The sequence below is a fragment of the Hemitrygon akajei genome, chromosome 10 (genome assembly GCF_048418815.1).
Source record: "Hemitrygon akajei chromosome 10, sHemAka1.3, whole genome shotgun sequence".
Classification (NCBI taxonomy): domain Eukaryota; kingdom Metazoa; phylum Chordata; class Chondrichthyes; order Myliobatiformes; family Dasyatidae; genus Hemitrygon; species Hemitrygon akajei.
The window spans coordinates 111,211,166-111,238,087 of record NC_133133.1 but is presented as its reverse complement, the minus strand read 5'-3'; the positions used below and the strand labels follow the sequence as shown (position 1 = coordinate 111,238,087).

The following is a 26,922-nucleotide window of genomic DNA, read 5'->3' as shown; positions in this document are numbered from 1 at the left end:
CAATCATGAGTAAGAACATTGAAAGATCAACGGAATGAGAAGCAAGAATGAAAACACAGTCTTCACTGTAATCTCAGTAGTTTACTATCGGTCATTACATGAATGTCAAAGACAAAATTGCTCACATCTTTAGGAGGAAAAAAATCATACGGTTCTGTTGACAGTAGTACAGTGAAATAATGGAGACCTTTGATTTATTCTGTTCCCAAAGTTGAGCCATGTTTTCATCAATGTCACATAGAATGTACTCTCAGCAAGGGAAATAACTCCCGGAATGCCTAATCCAGCGCTGGCAGTTTGACCCAGTGATTATCCCACAAGCCTCAGTCAGTGTCCATCAACAACCATTTGGTCATAAGATGCTTGTCATAGACCTTCCATCTCCAGGAGAAAAACCCCTTGGGAGGGTTGAGGAACAGGGGTTATGGTGGAATGAATTCCATGGGCATGTGCAGATGAGTAGTGGAAAGATACATTGTCCCATATGATGACATAGAGTTGACCATTGATCCTGGTATCATTTCTCCCCAGATGCTAAGATGCAAAGCTCATCAAAGTTGTGGGGTGTTACATGGGCCAATCATTGTGATGTATGCTAAAACACCAGTGTCTGATATGGCTGCACACATAGTAATGTTTTAACCTCTCTGGCATGGTACTTGGGCTATCACCCTTTGCCCTATAACATTCCTGCCTCATCTCCTTGACTTAGACATATTTAAGTAGCTTCATCAATGTAGATGAATTTATGTGATGTTGCATTAGACTCCAGCTCCATTATCCTCTGTAATCACAATGTTTACAGTGTGAAACACATGTTAGAGTGTATGAAGAGATACAATAGTTCACTGGGACATATGGGGTCTCCAGGGAGGGGCAGCACCTCTGATGAAGGGGCCTGTTGTGTCCATTCTGGGTTAACTCGCTCAGCTTTGGTCCCCACTGGACACTCAGCTCTCCTTTGTGGCTCCAAATAGATGTCTGCATGTGTCAGTGGCTCCACCACTTCAACAGGTGGGCTTAACTAGTTGAGAGTAGCCAGCAGCCTCATATCCCAGTGAGACAGGGATATATATGCCTGTCCTAGCATGCAAAGTTAGTTTTGGCTGACTGGGCAGATGTGATCTACAGTGAGGTCCAACGACCAGGAAGGTTGTACTGCAATCCTCCATGGAGAGCAAAGGGCAAGACAAGGCACAGAAGATGGCATGGTCATCTATTGCAACGAAGGAAGACCCCAGTTTGTGACACTTGTTTGTACCACTGGACCTCTGAGGTTGAGAGAATGGAACTGACCCAGTCCAACAGCTTTTCCACTTTAAAAACTCTCCCTCGCAGGTTTATGTCATCGTCAGACACAATGGAAACCACATCATCTTTGAAAAACCTATATGTACGATGTTGACAACTTACCTGTACATACAGATATGTCAGTTCCTTAAACCTGTCACCGTTTCTAGCAAAGGGCACTCTGTAGATCATATTTCAACACCCTATTGTCGATATACTGACTACCTTAATATTTGAGAAGATGGTACACTCTGCAATTACAGCTATCTGTATTTCATGCAAGTGTCTGGCATTGTTCTCCAGCACCATCTGAACTATTGCTGCCTCTTGTCCAGCTTTGAATACTTTAGCTCACCCACAAGCCAGAGGACTTCTTTCAGTTCTATGAAAAAAACAAGTACCCGGTATATTTCCACTGAGTACATTTACCGAAACACACTATTTGTAAAGGGGAAACTCTACTGTTTTATACATGGGTGTCAAGCTTCGTTACATAACGTACAGGTGTAAATTTGCTCTGTGGTGGCGTACTGACTCTCATTCCTGAATATCTGAACAATTAGTGCCACACATGAACATGGCACGTTAGGCTGCATCCTTAAACCAGCCTCACACATGGACAGGAAATGGTCAACAATAGTTGCTCGTATAGTATTAGAGACCTCTATTCTTCACAGTGCTCTCCCATTGGTTCTTTTAGCATACATCTGAACTCTTCCCCTTCCTCGCTGGGCTTGTGGAGGCTCTCTCCTTTTGTTTTCCATGCTCAAGTAAAGCATTTTCCCCATTTTCATGCTTTTATTTGATACTAATATGAAACATAGAAAACCTACAGCACAATACAGGCCCCTTGGCCCACAAAGCTGTGCAGAACATGTCCTTATCTTGGAAATTACCTAGGTTACCCACAGCCCTCTATTTTTCTGAGTTCCATGTACCTGTCCAGGAGTCTCTTAAAAGACCCTATTGTATCCGCCTCCACCACCGTTGCCGGCAGCCCATTCCACACACTCACCACTCTCTGAGTAAAAAACATTACCCGACATCTCCTCTGTACCTACTTCCAAGCACCTTAAAACTGCGCCCTCTCGTGCTAGTCATTTCAGCCCTGGGGAAAAAGCCTCTGACTATCCACACGATCAATGCCTCTCATCATCTTACACACCTCTATCAAGTCACCTCTCATCCTCTGTCGCTCCAAGGAAAAAAGGCCGAGTTCACTTCACCTATTCTCATAAGGCATGCTCCCCAATCCAGGCAACATCTTTGTAAATCTCCTCTGCACCCTTTCTATGGTTTCCACATCCTTCCTGTAGTGAGGTGACCAGATCTGAGCACAGTACTCCAAGTGGGGTCTGACCAGGGTCCTATATAGCTGCAACATTACCTCTCAGCTCTTAAACTCAAACCAATGATTGATGAAGGCCAATGCACCATATGCCTTCTTAACCACAGAGTCAACCTGCGCAGCAGCTTTGAGTGTCCTATGGACTGGGACCCCAAGATCCCTTTGATCTTCCACACTGCCAAGAGTCTTACCATTAATACTATATTCTGCCATCATATTTGACCTACCAAAATGAACCACTTCACACTTATCTGGGTTGAACTCCATCTGCCACTTCTCAGTCCAGTTTTGCATCCTATCTATGTCCCACTGTAACCTCTGACAGCCCTCCACACTATCCACAACACCCCCAATCTTTGTGTCATCAGTAAATTTACTAACTCATCCCTCCACTTCCTCATCCAGGTCATTTATAAAAATCATGAAGAGTAGGGGTCCCAGAATAGATCCCTGAGGTACACCACTGGTGACCGACCTCCATGCAGAATATGACCTCTCTACAACCACTCTTTGTCTTCTGTGGGCAAGCCAGTTCTGGATCCACAAAGCAATGTCCCCTTGGATCCCATGCCTCCTTACTTTCTCAATAAGCCTTGCAATGGGGTACCTTATCAAATGGGTGGCTGTTTTTCCTTCACATAACTGTCAACAGTATAATGAAATTAAGGTGCCTAACAATCAATTCCAATGATTTGGGCAATGTGTATTCTTTTTGCTAAATACATGATTCATCAGGTATTGTCTAAGCCAATGGTTTTACCACTCAGTGACAGGGGCAGCAATCACACTATTACTAACGTGGCTGGGGCAGCATAAATATTTTGCAGAAATAAATCAAATTCCTGACTACATATCTGAGCAGACTATTTTCATTTACATTATGGAAGCTTTAGAGAGGGAGCAGGAGAGATTTACCAGAATGCTGCCTGGACTAGAGTGCATGTCCCTAGGTTGAACAACCAGGGAGGATGAAAGATGACTTGAAAGAGGTGTATAAGATGATCAAGTGAATAGCCGGAGACTTCTCCCAAGGTGGAAATGGTTAACATCAGGGGAATAATTTTAAGTGGTTGGAGTAAAGTATTGGTGGGGGAGGGGAAGAGTATCAGAGGTAAGTTTTTAATCAGAGCTATGGGTGCATGGAACAGGCCTGGTGGTAGAGGAAGATAGCTCTCCATTTTTCTTTCATTCATGTGCCTATGTGGGAGGGAAGAGTAAGTAGGTTAAAAGGTCTGCACAACATCGAGGGCTGAAGGGCCTGTACTGATCTCTACTGTTCCATGTTCTATTAATGACAATAAAAATAATGATGATGACAATATTGTTCGAGGAGAAGTTGAGGCTTATTCGAGACAAAGTCAAGGCAAACAGAGCAGAGGAAAGGCAGAATTGGGACCCATCCACCCAGGCTGGGTCGATCTAAGCGCTGGGCCTATTTGGAAAGGTCAGGTACGGATTGAAATGCAGCAGAGGGGTGTGGGCCCAAAAAGTAATGATGCAACAGGGCCCAGGTCTTAGAACGAGGAACAACTAGATGTTTGGATGATTTAATCCTGAGCCAGAAGGATTGAAAAGTCAGGGTGTCGGATCAGAGGCAAGGGTTGGGCCGGTTCACAACATTTACTCCACTCTTCATTGCCGAGGCCGAGGCTCTGGTCCTGCTCTGGGCTTCATGACTGTGGGCTCAACATTTACTCTGCTACGTGCTGCCTTGAGGCTGAGGCTGTGTCTCTGCTCTGGGCTATGTGTCTGAGGACTTACTTTCATTCTAAATGCTATTTGCTTACTTTTACTGCTTGCATAATTTTTTTTAATCTCTCTCTGCACATTGGGTGTTTGTCAGTCTTTTTTTCCTCAATGGGTTCTTTTAGGTTTCTTGTTTTGTAGCTGCCTGTAAGGAGGCAAATCTCAAGGTTGTATAATATACACATACCTCGATAATAAATGTAATTTGAACATGGCAGATGTAGCTGAGATGAGATATGGAACTGAAAACTATCTGGTAACACAATAAGGTGTTAAATGGAAGAAGACATTAACTTGAAGTTCTCAATACAATTGTAGTACAAATCATCGCCTGGTCAAAGGACCACATAGTTTCTTTTAGAAAGTGATATGAACTATTAAACATCAATAAACACTGTAAAGGGGTATAAAGATTGTACAATTTATGCAGCATACAGAATTTGGATCTAATTAGTTAACAGCACTCAAGTTAAACAGCAGGTTTAATTATAAAATTGTTTCTTTTATATTACTTCACACAAAAATAGATTTAACCCACAATACTGTACAAAGGCACCTTTTTAAAAATTGTTAGTATATTGTGTAAAAGCTCAGCTATCAATGTCACTGAAAAAACTGTGCAGCTGACAAGTACTGGAAAGGCATTGCAAATGGAATCAAGCCATTTAGCTGGTGTCTGTTGGAAGATTAAACTTAGAAATTAGGTTTGCTAAACCACTCCCTTCAGATTATTAGTTTTATTTCTGGGCACTAAAACAGTTTGTAATGTACAGCTGTAATTGGAAAGAACTGTATTCCAGCAGGCAAATCACAATGTGATCACAATAGTGTCAAGTACCAAATATTTTCAAATAAACACTCCTTTTAAAAAAATCGTCAGATCAAAAATTATTTACATAATATTAATACTGACATGGAGGAAAGTGAATGACGAAACGATGTAGAGAGCTCATTTAAGCACTGCAGCGTGCTGATGCACAACACCTTTCAAACTATCACAGAAAAACGTCACACTCTGTAACAGAAGTGGACAATTTATTTTACACACAAGTACATAATTTCCCTTTACTTAGAAAGGCTGGTCACATGACATGGAATGTTATGGAACTCACTTGCATATAGGTCTGTGCACAACTTGTAGTACTTCTTAGAAAGTGCACAAAATGCCAGCCAATTTCTCAAATATATGATGTTGAATATATATCTTTTCTTAAATTACATCAGCAACATCTTTAAACACAACCTGTACACACACACCCTCCCTCCCTCAAACACTTTCATATCATTGCACCAGATTTAGGCTGGTTAACTAAAACAAACCCACTGGTCAGATTCACTAAAAAAATGGCGGGGCTGCTACACAAGGTTTTTGTCCCTACGCATATCTAATAACCCCAATAGTCAGTAAGGTTTGCTTCCCAGCAAGGCCCCTGATTGTTATTTAGTCCAGTCTGCACGTGTAGATCTTTACATTTAATTATGTTTCAGACCTTCCCCGATTGTGCTCTGGTACATCAACTCTCGGAATCGGCAATAGTCCTCCAGATGACGTAGCAATTTCATATTTGTCAAGACTCTCCATTTTGTACTTTAGCTACTGGCGGCTGAAGAAAATCTTTAAATGGGACTAATGCTTCTTTCAAAGCTGAGCAAACCTCAGAAGAAGTGCAGGTAATACATTCAACTAACGTTGGGTACAGAGCAATGACTTGTGACCAGGTGTTGGTATCAACTGTAACGACAAAAAACAAAGTCAAACTCCGAACGTAATACAAAACACAGGAAAAACCTTTCAGGCTCAAGCATAATAGAAAACAGCTTTCCTCTAGACAAGGTATTTGGCATATGTTCTTGTCATAACAACATCCTTTTTCATCAGAGAATGAAGTAGATGATACCGCAGCAACATCACTAATCTAAGCATTGTCGCTTGCTAGATTATCATAGAGTTATGGAAAAGTACAGCACAGAAACAGGCCCTTTGGCCCATCTAGTCCATGCTGATACCATTCAACTGCCTACTCCCATCAACTTGCAACTGGACCATAGCTCTCCATACCCCTCCCGTCCATGTACCTATCCAAACTTCTCTTAAACGTTGAAATTGAGTTCACATGCACCACTTGTGCTGGCAGCTCATTCCACACTCTCACCACCCCGAGTGAAGTAGTTTCCCCTCATGTTCCCCTTAAACTTTTCATCCTTACCCCATAACCTCTAGTACTATTCCCACAAAACCTCAGTGAAAAAAGCCTGCTTGCATTAACCCTATCTATACCCCTCATAATTTTGTATACTGTACCTCAGAGTCCGACAATACAAAAACAGGCCCTCTGTCCATCAAGAAACCACTTCTACAAATCCTATTTGCCAGCACTTGCTCCTTAGCTTTCTATGACTTGGTGATTCAAGCACTCATCTAGATACTTCTTAAATGTTGAGAGGCCATCTCCACCACCTTGACACGGTGTGTGTTCCAGATTTGAACCAACTACAGGGTTGCAGTGGAATTTAACTTTCCTGTAAGCTATGAGATGCAGACTATTAATGTGCATGCAGATTGCTGAAAACTGCTTGTTCTTCCTGATAACACCCATGCACCATCAACTTGCAAGACATGTCACTCAGGGACTTGGGCTAGATATATTTTTTGTGTGACTGCATGTTTTATCTTGTATGTGCTTTGTGCTGTGTATGACTGTTCGCACTGTATTTTGCATCACAGCCATTGAGGAACAGAACACTGTTTTGTCTGGCTATATTCATGTATGCTTGAATGATAATTAAGCTTGCACTATCTGAGGTGGGCACCTCAAAACTTTGCACAGATACCACTAATCCTACAAATAAACAGGCACGATAGGTAAACCAAAATCAGTTTCTTCTCCCAGACATCATGACTCTATTCACACTCGCTGGCCACATCTTTCATGCGTCTTAATCCAAACTCATTTTTAAGAAGTCTTTACTCATGTTCTCAATATTTATTGCTTGCTTGCTTATTTATTTATATATTAATTATTCTTCTCTTTTGTATTTTCAGTTTGTTGCCTTTTGCACACTGGTTGTTTGTCCATCCTGTTCGAGTGGTGTCTCTTATTGATTCTATTATGGTTCTTGAATTTACTGAGTATGCTCGCAAGAAAATGATTTTCAGGACTGTATATGTACTTTGATAATAAATTTATTTTGAACTTTGAATAGGCTCAGAGCTTGATCACAGTAGGAAGATATCAAGCCAACAGAAGAAACATTCCAAGGATGTTGTCGAAGTCTCCTTGTAAAATTGTAACATCCTCAACAATTAATGGGAACCCCAAATCCATGACTACGCAAATGGAAAGCATGGAGAATCTCAAATCTTGTTATTTGGGAACATCCAAAGCTCGGCATAAATGGTGGATCACTCTACCCAACTGAGTGCCCCACTCATGTCGAAAGGCCGCTTTAGAATTGAAGTGAAAGCAAGTAACCCTTGACCCCAAAGGCACCAACTGAGGCGAGGACAACATGGCAACATATTGAGGCAGCAGCTGCACAATCTGGGTCTCATCATCCCCTCCTGAAAGATCGAGGTGAAGTTCCCCTTTAGAACGGTGACTGATACAGGAATGTATAGTTTGCAATGAAACTCCAAGCTTTATTTCAACAGTAAACTTCAGCACTAGCTTCATAAGATTTCATGGAATTTTGCTCTGGTCGAATATCCTTGCAACAGGATAACCATTATAATGAATAACCATTATACATTAGAATGAACAATTTTACAAAATATTTGTTTACTTTTTCCTCTTTTGTCTCATTTCAAGAGTATAGCCATGTGTACAAATCCAAATGATTAGTCTTCTTTATACTGTCTGAATGTTGGGTCATTTTGCAACCTTCTTGAACTGCAAAAGATGCCAGATTGCATATCAGCATGCTAAAACTATATAATGAGGATGAGTTATTGGTAAAATGCCTCACCAAATTCAAACCCATTTGCAAGAAATAATAGTTATGGAAAACAAATTTCATCTTTTCAGGTAAGTTAAAAAAAAGACTTTTTTTAAATATAAAATTCACCTCAGGGCTGCGATTAGATGCTAGAAAGTTTGGTAGAAGTAGATTCAATAGTAACTTTAAGAAATAGGATACTTTCTTGAAAAAGAAACTGCTTTCAAAGCTACGAGAAATGAGCAGGATTGGGACTCATTGAATTCTATTCATCTTGACGCTAAGGCAGCTACAAAATTTAAATTTAATGAATCATATGATGTGGGTGTGCATTGTTTAATACCTGTACAGAATCTATTGGAAAATGTGGGCAGTTCCATAACAGAGTGGCATCATTCTCGCTTACAAGGCTAACCTCCATTTGTAACAATATGGGATTTGTATGCAAACGTGGAGGTGCCAACTTGCTAGCTGAAATTCATTGATGATTTCTGCTGCGTTCTGATCCTTGACTCAACTTCAAGGACTAGTGGCAGAGTACAAATGGCACAGATACACTGCACAATCTGCTCATTAAACGTGTAACAGGTTAGAACTGACACAGGAATAGCACACATTTATTTGAATGGAACACAAGATACACTACATTTTAAAACTTTACTGTTTACTTCTGTTAGGAAAGATCCCCTGGGATGACATATGCTAGTCACTCAGAAGACTCTTTAAAGCCCACCATGTTTGATTTGTGAACAGATTGAACTGTAAATTATCACAGCTGACAGATTGCAAACAAAAAAATCCCTGCTGATTCACGAATAGACTTCTGTGAAAGAAACCAGATACCATTATGAAATGGCGGAGCAGACTCGACGGGTCAAATGGCCTAATCTGCCTCTATCCCATAACTTATAACTTAGCCATGACTCAGAACACTCTGCACTGCACTCTTAATGCCTGCTAAAGTAACTTCGCAACAGGGATTGCATTACAGCTCTTTACCAGATTGTAAAAAGTTTTCTCAGATACAGTATATAGAAACAATTACCATTTTCAGGCTTTGTTTTCTTAAGTGAATCCATAAGAGTACTGATTGCTTTTAAAACAAAAACTATTTCTGTCACTCGTTGCCTATATTTAAAAGAAAAATAACAAGCGTTAGATACCTAATACAGAAGTACACTATTGAATTACCTGAATAAACGTGCAATACAAAAATAATAGTTTTCTGCTGTTTGAAAATTAGCCACATGATGGCAGTATTTCTTCACTTCCTGTAAGGGTTTCAACAGATGTTGTGCATACCACAGACCAGGGAAATATTATCTGCACTTATTAGAAAGAATCCAGAGTAGTTCATCTTAGCCAAAGTGACATATATAAAGATTAGAATAGACAAGCATACTACCCTTTCATTGTTCCATATTGCAGTCAACCTCCAATATGCAGCAGTTTGAAGAACAGAAATTTGTCCTTACAGAATTTACAAATCACAACCAAAAAATCTCAGATAAAGAAAATATGATCTTGCAAAATTTAAGTAAAAGTACACAAAAGTTATTTTCTTTTCAACTGTTGTTTCTTGATATTTATACATGAAGCAATTTTCTAATAACATAACTCCCTTGTAAAGTGGTGGTCACCTGTAATTTGCTTTGTTGATACAGAGGACAAGTAAATGGGTCATTTGGTTAACGACTTCATGTCGCCATTTATTCTCCACCTTTATTTCCTCCTATCCTATCATCTTCCTACAAGTGCATACTTCTATCTTCGATGTTTGTTTAGCCTCCCCTTACATATTGCATTTTCACTATTTGGATAAAGAGCATGTCTCTGAATTCCTTTTTGGATTGCTTGGTGACCCTCTTATTCCAACAAACTCAGTTATGGTCTTCCCCCACAAATGGAAGCACTCTGTCTGGATCTACTCCATCAGGAACCTGACTGTTCCTTAAAGATCTGCATAGGTTACCTAAAAGCCTTTGTTTCTCAAGAGAAGATGTTCTTTCTTTATTGATAGGTACAGCCTTACATTCTTTTGGCATCCTTGTGCATTTTCCCCATTGTCTAATTTTTATAATATGAAAGGTTGAAGAGCTGTTCTCCAGTGTGGTGTGAGCAAGGTTTAATATGTATCCTGCATTTCTTCATTGTCATTTATACCTTAAGGAGCTCCAGTTTGTTTGGTTTTGACCTTGTACACACATTGCTGGCTAAAACAAATCTGCATCTATACTGTCAAACATAATCCACTGCCAACTGAAGAAAATTTTCAGAGAAAGGCAGTCAGAATGCAAACAAAATGTGAAAAATCCATTTTAACTTGAGTGGAATTTAGTTCCCTGCACGTAATCCCTACCGGGATTCAGTGAAATGATTGGTATTTAAACATTGATCTGAGTACATTCTCACTTCATCTTTAACATCACTTCTGCCACTCAGCATCCTGAGATTAGACATTGCACTCAATAGATATGCTTGAAGGAAATCTGTTCCAGAGGGGGCTGTGCTACATGACAGCAATCTCTGCTGTGCTACGGAGAACAAGCGGCAGCTGTGAGAGGAGACTGAACAACCAAAAGACCCAACCATTAAACACAGCCACTATTTTACTCTTGCCCACACTATACCAGAATGTGGATCCCAGGTCAGCCTCTACAGCCACCTGAGGACCCACCAACAGATACCCTCTCAGGAGAACGTCAGACTTAACTCAGGAGATATCACTATTATGGTTGCCACCTGAGCTAGTCCCATTTGTGTGTTTGGTCCATATCACATTAAACCTTTCCTATCCATCAATATGTGTCCTTCTTCATGGTTGATCCTTTATGATAATGTCCATTTTCCTTTCAACAAAACAGTAAGAGATTCAAATCGTTTCAATAATTCAAAATACATTTCTAACCTTGGGAGAGGACACCTGCCACTCAACCTCTCGTCTTCAATGTACCGATGCAAGACATCTTGAGACCTCTTTAAGAGCACAGACAATGCCATTCGAGAAATGTAGCCTTCCTGGGGTGTTGTCACCTTATTGCTGAAGGAATACTGAAGCAACGTCTCAAAACAGACTTTGGAAAATTCCTCTCTCATTCGAATGTCAATTTCGGCCTCTGGAGAAGCAAAGAAGCAGTTACTCTTTCAGTACGTGGCCACTTCAATGAAACCAACTTCAAAGTCACTACTCAGTCTCCAGACTTCAGTTTATTACTATGCAGGTTATTTCTATTATAACATGTTGGTAGCCTCATCAAACAAAGATGTAACTAGCCCCACTGCTTGTGAATATGACATGCCAGTAGTCATAGAGTCACAAAACACTACAGCACAGAAACAAGCCCTTTGGCCCTTCTAGTCTGTGCCAAACCATCAATATGCCTAGTCCCATCGACCTGCACCCAGACCACAGCACTCCATACACCTTGCACCCATGTACCTATCTAAATTTCTCTTAAATCCTGCATCTACCACTTGCACTGGCAGCTCGTTCCACACTCACACCATCCTCTGAGTGAAGAAGTTCCCCCTCATGTTCCCCTTAAACATTTTACCTTTCACCCTTAACCCATGACCTCTAATTCTCATCTCACCCAACCTCAGTGGAAAAAGCCTGCTTGCATTTGCCCTGTCTATACCCCTCAATTTTGTATCTCTATCAAATCTCCTCTCAATCTTCTACGTTCTCAGGAATAAAACCATAACTGATCATCCTTGCCAACATCCTTGTAAACTTTCTCTGCACTCTTTTAAACTTATTTCTATCTTTCCTGTAAGTAGGTGACCAAAATTAGACAGAGTACTCCTAATTAGGCTGCACCAATGTCTTATACAATTTCAACGTAATATCCCAGTTCCTGTACTCCATACATTGAGTTATGAAGGCCAGTTTGCCAAAAGATTTCTTTATGGCTATACTTTATTAGGAGTTTGAAGAGATTTGGCATGTCAACAAATTCACTCAAAAACTTTTATAGATGTACCACGGAGAGCATTCTGAGAGGCTGCATCACTAACTCGTATGGGAAGGTGGGGCTACTGCACAGGACTGAAAGAAGCTGCAGAGGGTTGTAAATTTTACTCCATCTTGGGTACCAGCCTACAAAATGCCCAGGACATCTTCAAGGAGCGATGTCTCAGACAGGCAGCGTTCATTATTAAGGACCTCCAGCACCCAGGGCATACCCTTTTCTCACTGTTACCATCAGGTAGGAGGTACAGAAACCTGAAGGCACACACTCAGCGATTCAGGAACAGCTTCTTTCCCACTGCCATCCAATTCCTAAATGGACATTGAACCCTTGGACACTACCTCACTTTTTTTAATATATATTATTTCTGTTTCTTCCACAATTTTTAATCTATTCAATATACATACACTGTAATTGATTGATTTATTATTATTTTATTTTGGTTTTTTTCTTCTATATTATGTATTGCATTGAACTGCTGCTAAGTTAACAAATTTCACAACACATGCCGGTGATTATAAACCTGATTTTGATTCTAATTCTGACCCTATCTACCTGTGATGGCACTTCCAAGGAATTACAGATTTGTATTCCCAGATCTCTGTCCCAACACACTCACCATGCAAGACCTACAGTGCCTTACTGCTCACCATGTAAGAGATACAGTGGGGCTAGAAAGTTTGTGAACCCTACAGAATTTTCTCTTTCTGCATAAATATGACCTAAAATTTGTTATTTATTTAATTGGGTTCTCTTTATCTAGTTTAAAAAAATTATGTGAAGATCTAATCACATCTTAGGTCATATTTATGCAGAAATAGAGAAAATTCTACAGGGTTCATAAACTCTCTAGCACCACTGGCTGGTATCCCAAAGTGCAATACCTCACACTTGTCTGCATTAAGTTCTACCTGCCATTTTTCAGCCCATTTCACCAGCCAGCCCAGATCCCGCTTTAATAGTCTTTTGGCAGTCAAACAGATCCTTAATCTTGGTGTCATCTGCAAATTTGCTGATCTAGTTTTCCACATTATCATCCTGACCATTTATATAGCTGACAAACAACTACAGACCCAGCACCTATTCCTGTAGCACACCACTAGTCATAGACCTCCAGTCAGAGAGGCAACCATTCTCTGTTTTTTTCTACAAAGCCAATGTCTAATCCAATTTACTACCTTATTTTTGAATGCCAAGTGACTGAATCATATGACATAGGAGCAGATTTAGGCCATTCAGCCCATTGAGGCTGTTGTACCATTCCATCATGGCTGATCCATTTCCCTTTCAATCGTCTTTTCCCTGTAACCTTTCATGCCCTGACCAATCACGAGTCTACCAACCTCCACCTTAAACACACCCAATGACCAGGCCTTCACAGCCACCTGTGGCAATGAATTCCAGATTCACCACTCAAAAGAAATTCTTCATCTCAGTTCAAAATGGACTTCCTCTCCACATCCACTCTATCTAGGCCTTTCACCATTCAATAGATTTCACTGAAATTCTCCCCTCATTCTTCTAAATTCCAGCAAGGTTCAATCACTCCTCATACAATAAGCCTTTCATTTCTCGAATTATTCTCGTGAACCTCCTCTGAACACTCTCCAATATCAGCATATTCTTTCTTAAATAACGATCACCAAAATTGCTTATCATACTCCACGTGAGGCCTCACCAGTGTTTTATAAACCCTCAGCATTACATCCTTGGTTTTCTATTCTAGCCCTCTTGAAATTAATGCTAATATTACATTTCCCTTCCTAACCACTGACCTGCACGAGGACTCCCAAGTCCCACTGCACCTCGGACTTCGGAATTTCCTCTCCATTTAGAAAACAGTCTATGCTTTTATTCCTTCTACCAAGGTGCATGACCATATACTTACCAACACTGTAGTCCATTTGTCACTTCTTTGACCTTTCTCCTAATCTGTCTAATCTCCCCATACAAGTTAGTGATGCAGCCTGTCAGAATGCTCTCCGTGGTACATCTATAAAAGTTTTTGAGTGTATTTGTTGACATGCCAAAGAAACCCCTTACACTTGTTATTTCTTCAAAGAATTCCAACAGATTTGTCAGTCAAGATTTTCCCTTCAGGAAACCATACTGAATTTAGCCTATTTTACTGGGTGCCTCCAAGTGCCCCAAAACTGCATCCTTAACAATTGACTCCAACATCCTCCCAACCACTGAAGTCAGGCTAACTGGCCTATAATTTCCTTTCTTCAAGAGTGCAGTGATATTTGCAATTTTCCAGTCCTTGGAAACCATTCCATAATCTAGTGATTCTTGAAAGATCAATTTTCTCTTGCGATTCAAAATCAGCACCAAATTAATTTTCCTAATCTATCTGCATATTGAAATCCCCCAGGACTATTGTAACGTTGCCTTTTGACTTTTTTTTCTTTTTCTATCTCCACTGTAAATTGTACCCTGCATCCTGGCTACTGTTCGGAGGCCTGTATATAACTCCCATTAGGGGCTTTTTATCCTTGCAGACTCTTAATTCTACCCACAAGGAATCTACATCTTCCGATCCCATGAAACTTCTTTCCAAGGATTTTATTTTATTTTTTACCAACAAAACCACCCCACCCCCTCTGCCTATCTATCTGTTGTTTCAATACAATCAGTATCCTTGGATGTTCCGATCCCAACTAATATATTCTTTCAACTATGACTCAGTGATGCCCACGACATCATACCTTCCAATCTCTAACTGCGCCACAAGAATATCTACCTTATTCTGTTTACTGTGTACATTCGAATACAGCACCTTCAGTCCTGTACCTTCTGCCCATTTGGGACCTTATCAAGGGCCTTGTAGAGAACATCCACTGCCTTGCTTCCATCAACTTTCCTGGTAATTTCCTCAAAAATCTCTATAGATTGGTTTGATATTACTTACTACACCCAAAGCTATGTTGATTATCCATAATCAGTCTGTCCAAATACTTATATACCTGATTCCTTAGAATACCTTACAATAACTTTCCCATTACTAATGTCAAGCTCACCAGCCTATAATTTCCCGACTTATTCTTAGAGCCTTTCTTAACCAATGGAACAACATTAGCTATCCTCAAATGCTCACCTCACCTGCAACTAAGTACGTTTTAAATATCTCTGTTAGGGCCCCAGAAATTTTGGCTCAAGCCTCCCATAGGGAACTCATTGTCAGGCCCTTGAGATTTATTCACCGGAATTTGCCTCAAGACAGCGAGCATCAAATATGATAACAGAATATAGTATTAATGGTGAGTCTCTTGGCAGTGTGGAGGATCAGAGCACACGGTATTGGGGGTATGGTATTGATGTGGATAGAGAATTGGTTGGCAGACAGGAAGCAAAGAGTGGGAGTAAACGGGACTTTTTCAGAATGGCAGGCAATGACTAGTGGGGTACTGCAAGGCTCAGTGCTGGGACCCCAGTTGTTTACAATATATATTAATGATTTAGACGAGGGAATTAAATGCAGCATCTCCAAGTTTGCGGATGACATGAAGCTGGGCGGCAGTGTTAGCTGTGAGGAGGATGCTAAAAGGATGCAGGGTGACTTGGATAGGTTAGGTGAGTGGGCAAATTCATGGCAGATGCAATTTAATGTGGATAAATGTGAGGTTATCCACTTTGGTTGCAAGAACAGGAAAACAGATTATCTGAACGGTGGCTGATTAGGAAAAGGGGAGATGCAACGAGACCTGGGTGTCATTGTACACTAGTCATTGAAGGTGGGCATGCAGGTACAGCAGGCGGTGAAAAAGGCAAATGGTATGTTGGCATTCATAGCAAAAGGATTTGAGTACAGGAGCAGGGAGGTTCTACTGCAGTTGTACAAGGCCTTGGTGAGACCGCACCTAGAATATTGTGTGCAGTTTTGGTCCCCTAATCTGAGGAAAGACATTCTTGCCATAGAGGGAGTACAGAGAAGGTTCACCAGATTGATTCCTGGGATGGCAGGACTTTCATATGAAGAAAGACTGGATCAACTAGGCTTATACTCAAATTCTAAAGGGATTGGACAGGCTAGATGCAAGAAGATTGTTTCTGATGTTGGGGAAGTCCAGAATGAGGGGTCACAGTTTAAGGATAAAGGGGAAGCCTTTTAGGACCGAGATGAGGAAAAACTTCTTCACATAGAGAGTGGTGAATCTGTGGAATTCTCTGCCACAGGAAACATTTGAGGCCAGTTCATTGGCTATATTTAAGAGGAAGTTAGATATGGCCCTTGTAGCTAAAGGGATCAGGGGGTATGAAGAGAAAGCAGGTACAGGGTTCTGAGTTGGATGATCAGCCATGATCATACTGAATGGTGGTGCAGGCTCAAAGGGCCGAATGGCCTACTCCTGCACCTATTTTCTATGTTTCTATCTTGGTGTCAGAGTCCATAAGACACCCAAAGCTGCTGTGCAGGTTGACTCTGTAGATAAGAAGGCACACGGTGCCACGGCCTTCATCAATCGTAGGATTGAGTTTAGGACCTAAGAGGTAATGTTCCAGCTATATAGGACCCTGGACAGACTCCACTTGGAGTACTGTGCTCAGTTCTGGTCGCCTCACTACAGGAAGGATGTGGAAGCCATAGAAAGGGTGCAGAGGAGATTTATAAAGATGTTGCCTAGTTTGGGGAGAATGCCTTATGAGAACAGGTTGAGTGAACTTGGCCTTTTCTCCTTGGAGTGACAGAGGATGAGAGGTGACCTGATAGAGATGTACAAGATGATGAGAGGCACTGATCGTGTGGATAGTCAGAGGCTTTTTCCCAGGGCTGAAATGGCTAGCATGAGAGGGCGCAGTTTTAAGTTGCTTGGAAGTAGGTACAGAGGAGATGTCAGGGGTAAGTTTTTTTTATGCAGAGTGGTGAGTGTGTGGAATGGGCTGCTGGCAACGGTGATGGAAGCAGATACGATAGGGTCTTTTAAGAGACTCCTGGATAGGTACATGGAGCTCAGAAAAATAGAGGGCTACGGGTAACCCTAGGTAATTTCTAAGTTAATGGATATATTTGGCACAGCTTTGTGGGCTATCTCCTTCTCTGTAATCTGTAGGGTCCATGACCTCACTGCTGCATAGCCTCACATCTATAAACTGTGGCTGTCTCACAAGTAAATACAGATGAAAAAATCCATTTAAGTCCTCCCCCATCTCTTTTGGCTCCACATGTACAGCATTGTGCAGAAGTCTTAGGAACATAAATATAGCAAGGGTGACTAAGATCTTTGCACAGTACTGTAGTAATTTTGTGTGTTGCACTGTACTGCTGTCATAAAATAAAAGAAATTTCATGTCATATGTGAGTGCTGATAAACCCGATTCTGAGATGGGTCTCTATTGTGGACTGCGAGTGGAAAGTGGGCAGAGACAGGTGGATCATGGTTGGGAAAAGGGGAAGGGAGAGGGGAAGAAGTGGGAAGCACCAGAGAGACATTCTGTAATGATCAAGAAGCCAATTAATAAGAGTCAAATTACCTTGCCTGGTGTCTCGGGGCTGTGTGTGTCTGTACCTGCACCACCCCCATCCCTAGCACTCCTTCTCTGTCACCTGTCCCACACCCCTCCCACAACACTCCACCCCTGCCATTCCCAATATCCTTTGCTCTTGCCAGATTTACAAACTCGCTCTCCACTCCACATTAACTCTAACTCTAAATACATATAAATATGTATGTGCCTAAGACTTTTGCATAGTAATGTCGATTACTACTCTGATCTTCCAGAGGAGCAATTTTGTCCCTTGCTATCCTTTTGCTCTTCACATACCTGTAGAAGCCTTCTCCTTCACCTTGTCTGCTCGAGTAACCCTGTGTCTTCTTTAGGCCTTCTTGATTTCCTTAAGTGTTCTCTTATACGCCTCATTTGTTCCTGCCTGCCAATAACTTCTTTTTTTCTTTAACCAGGGCCTCAATATTGGTTATATACCTCTTATTATCCTTGCCTTTTATTCTGATGGAAACATACATACTCTGTACTCTCAAAATTTCACTTTTGAAATCTCTCACATACCAAGTACACCTTTGTCAAAAAATAACCCGTCTCAGTTCACATTTGCCAGATCCTTTCTGATACCATCAAAATTTGCCTTTCTCCAATTTAGAATCTCAACCTGAGAACCAGACCTATCCTTTTCTGTAATTACCTTGAAACTAATGAAAGGCATCATGATCACAAGATGCAAAGTGTTCACCAACACAAACTTCTTCACCTACCCTATCTCATTCCCCAATAGGACACATAATATCACACTCTCTCTAGTTGGGACTTCTATGTACTGATTAAAGAAACTTTCCTGGACACATTTGACAAACTCGTTCCCATCCAGTCCTTTTACACCATAGGAGTTCCAGTCAATATATGTAAAGTTAAAATCACCTACGAACACAACCTTATTTTCTTGTAACAGCATCTGAGGGAGTGGTAAGGACATTTTGGGTCAAGACTCTGGGTTGCAAAGTCGCTGCACCAGGTTGCTTGTTGCTCCAGCACTGGCAGTCTCTTGTATCTCTGTCATTCAATATTTTGCATTCTAGAGTTGAAGATTGCTTGGGAGGATTTTCACAGCTTAGACCTTGATGGTCAAAAATACATGGTAACTAGCAGTTGGATACTGGAAGTTGGACTACACATGACAATGCAGTTACTCAAAGTGGGGCAAAAGGATATTAGAAATAATGTCTCAAGGGTAATTAAGTCAAAAGATCCAAGTTTTACACTTTGAGGACTGGGATTCAGAAAGAACTGAAGACAGGAGTGAAGTGTGAATGCAGCAGAGGAGTTGTTGACAGGGAGACAGAAACAGTTTGTGAATAAAGTATGGATTAGCAGCAGATGGTCTGAGATAGATTCCAAATCAAGAGGACTGTCTTTGTAAAGAAGAATTTGTATGATTCTTGAACCAACTAGCACAATGCTAATCACTACAGTTTAACAACACTATGAACATTTTGAATTAAAATAATTTTGTTTTGTTTTATTTGAATTTAGTCTTTTCCTTACTAAATTGCGGATGCATTGATAATCATTTTCCAACGTTCCTGAGATTCAGGATCAGTTCCTGAGGATTGGAGAATGGCTAATGTTATCCCACTTTTTAAGAAAGGAGGGAGGGAGAAAACAGAGAACTATCGACCTGTCAGCCTGACATCGGTGGTGGGGAAGATGCTAGAGTCCATTATTAAGGATGAAATAGTGGCATATCTAGATAGCAGTGATAGGATTGGGCCGAGCCAGCATGGATTTACCAAGGGTAAATCATGTTTGACTAATCTGTTGGAGTTTTTCGAGGATGTAACCAGGAAGTTAGACAGGGGAGATCCAGTGGATGTAGTGTACCTTGATTTTCAGAAGGCATTTGATAAGGTCCCACATAGGAGATTGGTGGGTAAAATCAAAGCTCAGGGCATCAGGGGGAAGACATTGACATGGATAGAAAACTGGTTGGCAGATAGAAAGCAAAGGGTAGTGGTGAATGGGTGTTTCGCGGAATGGCAGGTGGTGACTAGTGGGGTGCCACAGGGCTCGGTATTGGGACCACAGCTGTTTACAATTTACGTCAACGATTTAGATGAAGGCATTGAGAATAACATCAGCAAATTTGCTGATGATACAAAGCTGGGTGGCAGTGTGACATATGATGAGGATGTTAGGAGAATTCAGGGTGACTTGGATAGGCTGGGTGAGTGGGCAGATACTTGGCAGATGACGTTTAATGTGAATAAGTGTGAGGTTATCCACTTTGGGAGTAAGAACAGGAAGGCAGATTATTATCTGAACGGTGTAGAGTTAGGCAAGGGAGAAATACAAAGAGATCTAGGAGTCCTTGTTCATCAGTCACTGAAGGTGAATGTGCAAGTGCAGCAGGCAGTGAAGAAGGCTAATGGAATGTTGGCCTTTATTACAAAGGGAATTGAGTACAAGAGCAAGGAAATCCTCTTGCATTTGTACAGAGCCCTGGTGAGACCACACCTGGAGTACTGTGTACAGTTTTGGTCTCCAGGGTTAAGGAAGGACATCCTGGCTGTAGAGGAAGTGCAGCGTAGATTCACGAGGTTAATTCCTGGGATGTCTGGACTGTCTTACGCAGAGAGGTTAGAGAGACTGGGCTTGTACATGCTGGAATTAAGGAGATTGAGAGGGGATCTGATTGAAACATATAAGATTATTAAGGGATTGGACAAGATAGAGGCAGGAAATATGTTCCAGATGCTGGGAGAGTCCAGTACCAGAGGGCATGGTTTGAGAATAAGGGGTAGGTCATTTAGGACAGAGTTAAGGAAAAACGTCTTCTCCCAGAGAGTTGTGGGGGTCTGGAATGCACTGCCTCGGAAGGTAGTGGAGGCCAATTCTCTGGATGCTTTCAAGAAGGAGCTAGATAGGTATCTTATGGATAGGAGAATCAAGGGATATGGGGATAAGGCAGGAACCGGGTATTGATAGTAGATGATCAGCCATGATCTCAGAATGGCGGTGCAGGCTCGAAGGGCCAAATGGTCTACTTCTGCACCTATTGTTTATTGTCTATAAACCTCTATATAAAATTGAGTTCTGATGAAGGGTCGCAGCCCAAAACATTGTTATTTCTCTCCATAGAAATGCCTGACCTGCTGAGTTCCTCCAGCATTTTGTGTTTGTTAGTAATAATTTATGTTTAATACATTTTTCCTGTGAATGCTACTTATATGATAATACTATTATGTTTGTGATGCTGCTGCAAGTAATGAATAAACTCTTCTCGGGCTTCCAGCCAGGTACAGGTATAGCACCGGACTAAAAATGTCCAGGTATCAAACCAGATGAAGATGGCAGAGTCTGTCATTAAAACGCTGGTTATAATCAATTCCTATACCCGGCTGGAAGCACAAAAATCATATATTCCTCATATACGCCAGGAAAACACTAGATCCCTTTTTTGCTGCAGCTAAGTTTTCCATTACAACTGTGCATATGTGTACCTGTGCACATGATAATGAACTCAGCTTTGACTGCAGTGTTATTTCAGTGATTGGTAGTGTTGGCGCATGGCCTAGTGGATAAGGCATCGGTTCTAGTGATCTGAAGGTCACTAGTTCGAGCCTCAGCTGAAGCAGCGCATTGTATCCTTGAGCAAGGCACTTAACAACACATTGCTCTGTGATGACACTGGTGCCAAGCTGCTTGAGTCCTAGTGCCCTTCCCTTGGACAACATAAGTGGCGTGGAGAGGGGAAGGCTTGCAGCAGGGGCAACTGCTGGTCTCCCATACAACCCTGCCGAGGCCTGTGCCCTGGAAAATCTCATATTGTGCCTATATATTTCAGTGAAACACTACATGCTTAAACTTGGTAAAGGATATCTTCAGATGCAAACTTTGACTGTGAGCTTGATCGACAATTTACAAACTTTTAATCTTTTCTCCACATACTCTTCAGTGAAAATATCTGCAGGTCATTCTATGAGGGCTGTCCATACACCCATGGAGGTTTTGGTATTAATTTAATGAAACCCTTCCAGTACAATATATAAGAATCATGTCTATATAGAACAACTTGTAATGTTTAACAAAACTGCCTAATTTAAAAGGATGAGCTGTTGCAACAGTTGATCTCATATGTTCGATTATGCACCTTTCTATCTTCTAGTGTGGAAACCTTGCTATTAATCAAGGAGCTAGAGTGATGAGCTGAATATTAAAATTAAGATATTTCTGCCATCACTTTTTCTAATTTTGTTAAGATACTTAAGCCTTTTATTTACATGAGATAATTTCTGTTTTCACAAATTATAATTTGCTGTTGCTTGGTATTTTCTTCACCATCTCTCTTCTCCCTGCTGTCATCAGGATGGTGGTACAGGAGCCTTGGATTTCACACCACCAGGTTCACCCCACAACCATCAGGCTCCTGAACCAGAGTGAAGAACTATCTACAACAATCTCAAAATTTATTAGTTATTATTTTTTTCTTTCTTTATACTTGCACAATTTCTTGTGTTTTGCACATTGATAGTTTGTCTTTGTGTGCAGCTTCTCATTGACATTATTGTGTTTCTTTGCATTTACTGTGAATTCCTACAAGAAAATGAATCTCAGGGTAGTATATGGTGACATATATGTACTTTGATAATAAATTTATTTTGAACTTTTCCTGCAAGTTTTCCTCCAGGCTCTAATTTGTTTCTGCCCAACTCATGAACACACTAACGATGTGGCCTACCTGTAAATGAAGTTGACTGAGAATGGATTGAACCTTTGTTTAGCATCGTCATTATCTGGCCAACAAATTCCTTTGGAATGAAGTTTGCATATGGCAATATATCTGTGCTAATCAGCTGCACGACCTACAATGAATTATAACAGCGGCATTATTGTATAGAGGTAAATATCAATGAAATAGATGGTAATTGCACAGAAATTCTTTGTTTAATTTAAGTACAAATTAATATATTCATTATTCACCGAATACATAAAACCTGTTAAACTCACCTCAACGTCTATACTTTCATTTTTCTCAAATTCCTGAATAGAGAGATTATCGGGAGGCGAGCTATGAAGTAAAATTACAATTAGTATGACAATCCAATGGTCATTCAACAACTGCCTATTTAATGAGTTTACTTCAGCCTAAATTTGGATAGACAATAAATTCTGGAACGTTTGCTTTCCCAAGTTACTTATGCACAATATTTTTGTACATACAAGACCATAAGATATAGGAGTAGAATTAGGCTATTTGGCTCATTGAGTATGCTCCACCATTTCATCATGGCTGATCTTCTCCCTCTCAGCCCCAATCTCCTGCCTTCTCCCCATATTCCTTCACACCCTGACGAATCAAGAATTTATCAAACTCTGCCTTAAATTTACATAAAGACTTGGTCTCTGCAGCTGCCTGTGGCCAAGAGTTCTACAGGTTTATAAACCTTATGGCTAAAGAAATTCCTCTTCATCCCTGTTCTAAATGGACGCCCCTCTGAGGTTGTGTCCTCTGGTCTTAGACAGCCCCACCATAGGAAACATCCTCTCCATATTAACTCTATCCACTCTTTTCAACATTCAATAGGTTTCAGTGAGATCCCCTCATTCTTCTGAATTCTAGTGAATACAGGCCCAGAGCCATCAAACGCTCCTCATATGACAAGCCTTTCAATCTCGGAATCACTTTCATGAATCTCCATGAATATCTCCAATGTCAGTATATCCTTTTTTAAATAAAGGGTCAAAAACTGCTCACAATACTCCAAGTGAGTTCTCATCAGCGTTTTACAAAGCTTCAACATTACATGCTTGCACACGTACAACTTTATGTACAACTTGTGGTGCTACGATAGCCTGTTGGCTAGCAGAATGCTGCTACAGCTCAGGGTGGAATTCGTAGTTTGGACATTCTCCCTGTGTGCCTTGTAACATGGAAAACAGGTCCTTTGACCCAAGTCATCAATGCTGACCAAAGTGCCTTCCTGAGTTCGCAAAGGAAGATTTTATGAGAAGTGCACTAGAAGGTAAGTGGCGATGGCTAATATGAGAGGCCATACTATAGAGCTGTTTTTCCTCTTGCAGAGTAGTGAGTGTGTGGAACATAGTGCTGGGGTGGTGGTAGAGGCAGATACATTTAAGAGACTCTTAAGGTAGGCACCATGGATGATAGAAAAATGGACAGCTTTGTGAGAGGAAAGGGTTAGATTGACCTTGGCACAACATTGTGGGCCGAAGGGCCTATACTGTGCTGTAGTGTTCTACAATATGTTCTATGTTTAAGGTACATTAAATGAAGACGAACACAATATTTATCTTTAGTATGTTGGCTATTAAAAAGCACCAGAAGACTTTCTTTCTTGACACACAATATAAACTCGCATGTTGAGAAAAGATCAGATTAATATTTCATCCAGAGGATGATACTTTATATCGAGCAGGACTCCTTGAGAAGAGCACCAATACACCAGCACATTTGACAAGACCATGTAGGACTACAAACATGAAATGTTCTGAGACAACAGACAATAGATGAAGCAGGCCATTCGGCCCCTCGAGCCTGCACCGCCATTTTGAGATCATGGCTGATCATCTACTATCAATACCCGGTTCCTGCCTTGTCCCCATATCCCTTGATTCCCCTATCCATAAGATACCTATCTAGCTCCTTCTTGAAAGCATCCAGAGAATTGGCCTCCACTACCTTCCGAGGCAGTGCATTCCAGACTCCCACAACTCTCTGGGAGAAGAAGCTTTTCCTTAACTCTGTCCTAAATGACCTACCCTTTATTCTCAAACCATGCCCTCTGGTACTGGACTCTCCCAGCATCTGGAACATATTTCCTGCCTCTATCTTGTCCAATCCCTTAATAATCTTATATGTTTCAATCAGATCCCCTCTCAATCTCCTTAATTCCAGCATGTACAAGCCCAGTCTCTCTAACCTCTCTGCGTAAGACAGTCCAGACATCCCAGGAATTAACCTCGTGAATCTACGCTGCACTTCCTCTACAGCCAGGATGTCCTTCCTTAACCCTGGAGACGAAAACTGTACACAATACTCCAGGTGTGGTCTCACCAGGGCTCTGTACAAATGCAAAAGGATTTCCTTGCTCTTGTACTCAATTCCCTTTGTAATAAAGGCCAACATTCCATTAGCCTTCTTCACTGCCTGCTGTACTTGCTCATTCACCTTCAGTGACTGATGAACAAGGACTCCTAGATCTCTTTGTATTTCTCCCTTGCCTAACTCTACACCGTTCAGATAATAATCTGCCTTCCTGTTCTTACTCCCAAAGTGGATAACCTCACACTTATTCACATTAAACGTCATCTGCCAAGTATCTGCCCACTCACCCAGCCTATCCAAGTCACCCTGAATTCTCCTAATATCCTCATCACATGTCACACTGTCACCCAGCTTAGAGTCAGGCAAGAGCCAGGCTGATATGGTTCAGCATCAGATCCAGCAAATTCATACACTGATTTAATATTATAGTAATTTATTAATACTGTTCAATATATTTACTATACTATGTTTAATAATAACCTCAAGGACATGAAAAGCATGCTTGTAAAACAGACCACAAATTGAGAAAAATTTTCTCCATGCACCTTTTTGTAAATAAGAAGTCTTCAAAGGTATTTGATAACTCTGACCACATGGTATCAAATTTTCTTGAGGAAGCATGTTGCCTTGCAACTGGAAGTCCAATAGAAAGCACCTTCAGGAGGGAGGAAACAGCCATCTTCCATGTGGTTTCTGAAGGGCAGGCATACTTCAGGCTCAGTGGTATTCTTAAGGTCTAAAGAAAGAAAAGTAGAGAGGGGTAAATTCTCTGTTGAAATTTGATACAAACCTAACACATTCTTGTTTTATTACAATTTTAAATTAATCAAGAAGCCTGCAATGGGTAATAAAAATATTTTTCCCAGTTTGACAAGATACTGTCAGCACAGATCACCGAAATTATGATACACAAAACAATTCAGTTCATTGTATCTGTGCTGGTCTAAAGCAGTGGTCAACCCCACCTTCCAGATGCAGGCTGGTAGCACTGAAAACCATGGCTCTTCAAATACACGTCCAGTCACTGTTTAATTGTGATGAAGGTTTCTGCCTCTATCATCCTTACTAACAGTGAGTTCCAGACAGTTAACTTTTGCTCTACCTCAATGCATTGTGCAATATAATCTCATCTGTAACCAAGGCAAGCTTTTCAATGTGCCTCAGTACTTGTTCCAAAATTCTGAGTGAAATTCTTTTTACTTCATTTACCCTCTAATTCTGCCACTGTTAAAGGGAAATATATATGTCCTATTTATTCTATCCAGGCCCCTCATCATTTCTTGCACTTCAATTAAGTCTTCTTTTCATCTGCTTTGCTCCTTAAAAAACCCTAATTTATCCAATCTTTCCCCACTGCTGCAATCTTTGGATCCAGGCAATAACTTGGTCAATGTTCTCTGCAACTTCTCTTGCCTATAATGTAGTGACCAGAACTGTACATGTTACTCTTGTTAACTAACCAGTGGTAGCAAACTCAATACTCGGATATGCTATACTTTGCATAATAAAGGAAAGCATCATATAATGCCTTTTTACCCAGCTTATTGATTTGCTCTGATAACTTTAATGACAACGAGCATCTACTCCAAGCTGTCTGTTCTCTGTTCCTCCACGGTACTTAATGTTCTACCATTTCACTACATTCCCTCAATGGCCCTTGTCAAATGAAGCATGTACTTGTCTGAATTAAATTCTATTTGCAACTTCCCTGCTCATGGGTAGCAAGGTGGATAAACGTTCTACCAGAGGAAGTGCAAGGCACTCCTTTCCTCCGCAGGTCACTCTTGAGCAAGATAGTGGGTGGTCATTTGAGCTGCTGGTCCATATCACAAGTTGTGGTTATGAGACCACTGACGCCAGTCTGGAGAGTATTGATAATGGCTGGGATCATCCGTCTTGTAAAGACACTGCCCAGAAGAATGCAACAGCAAATCACTTCTGTAGAAAAATTTGGCAAGAACAATAATGATCATGGGACCATGATCACCCATGTCGTATAACCAATGAATGACCTTTCCTGCCGAATCATCTATATGCTTTCTTCTGCAACTGTATCCTTGACTTTCTGACTAACAAACTGCAATCAGTAAGGACAGCTGGCAACACTTCCAATA

At 40.9% G+C, this 26,922-nt stretch overlaps 1 protein-coding gene across 3 annotated transcripts in view; it reads right to left on the bottom strand.

Moving 5' to 3' along the window:
• Nucleotides 1-5,106: 5,106 nt before the first annotated feature.
• Nucleotides 5,107-26,922, bottom strand: part of mon2 (MON2 homolog, regulator of endosome-to-Golgi trafficking) — a 155,771-nt gene continuing 133,955 nt past the window's right edge. For all 3 annotated transcript variants that reach the window (XM_073058733.1, XM_073058734.1, XM_073058735.1), the window contains 6 exons: nt 25,354-25,544; nt 22,750-22,810; nt 22,481-22,604; nt 11,229-11,436; nt 9,366-9,448; nt 5,107-6,116 (listed from right to left, as the gene is read on the bottom strand). In XM_073058733.1, coding sequence (XP_072914834.1) covers nt 5,953-6,116; nt 9,366-9,448; nt 11,229-11,436; nt 22,481-22,604; nt 22,750-22,810; nt 25,354-25,544 — 831 coding nt within the window. In that variant the 3' untranslated portion in view covers nt 5,107-5,952. The remainder of the gene's footprint in view (nt 6,117-9,365; nt 9,449-11,228; nt 11,437-22,480; nt 22,605-22,749; nt 22,811-25,353; nt 25,545-26,922) is intronic.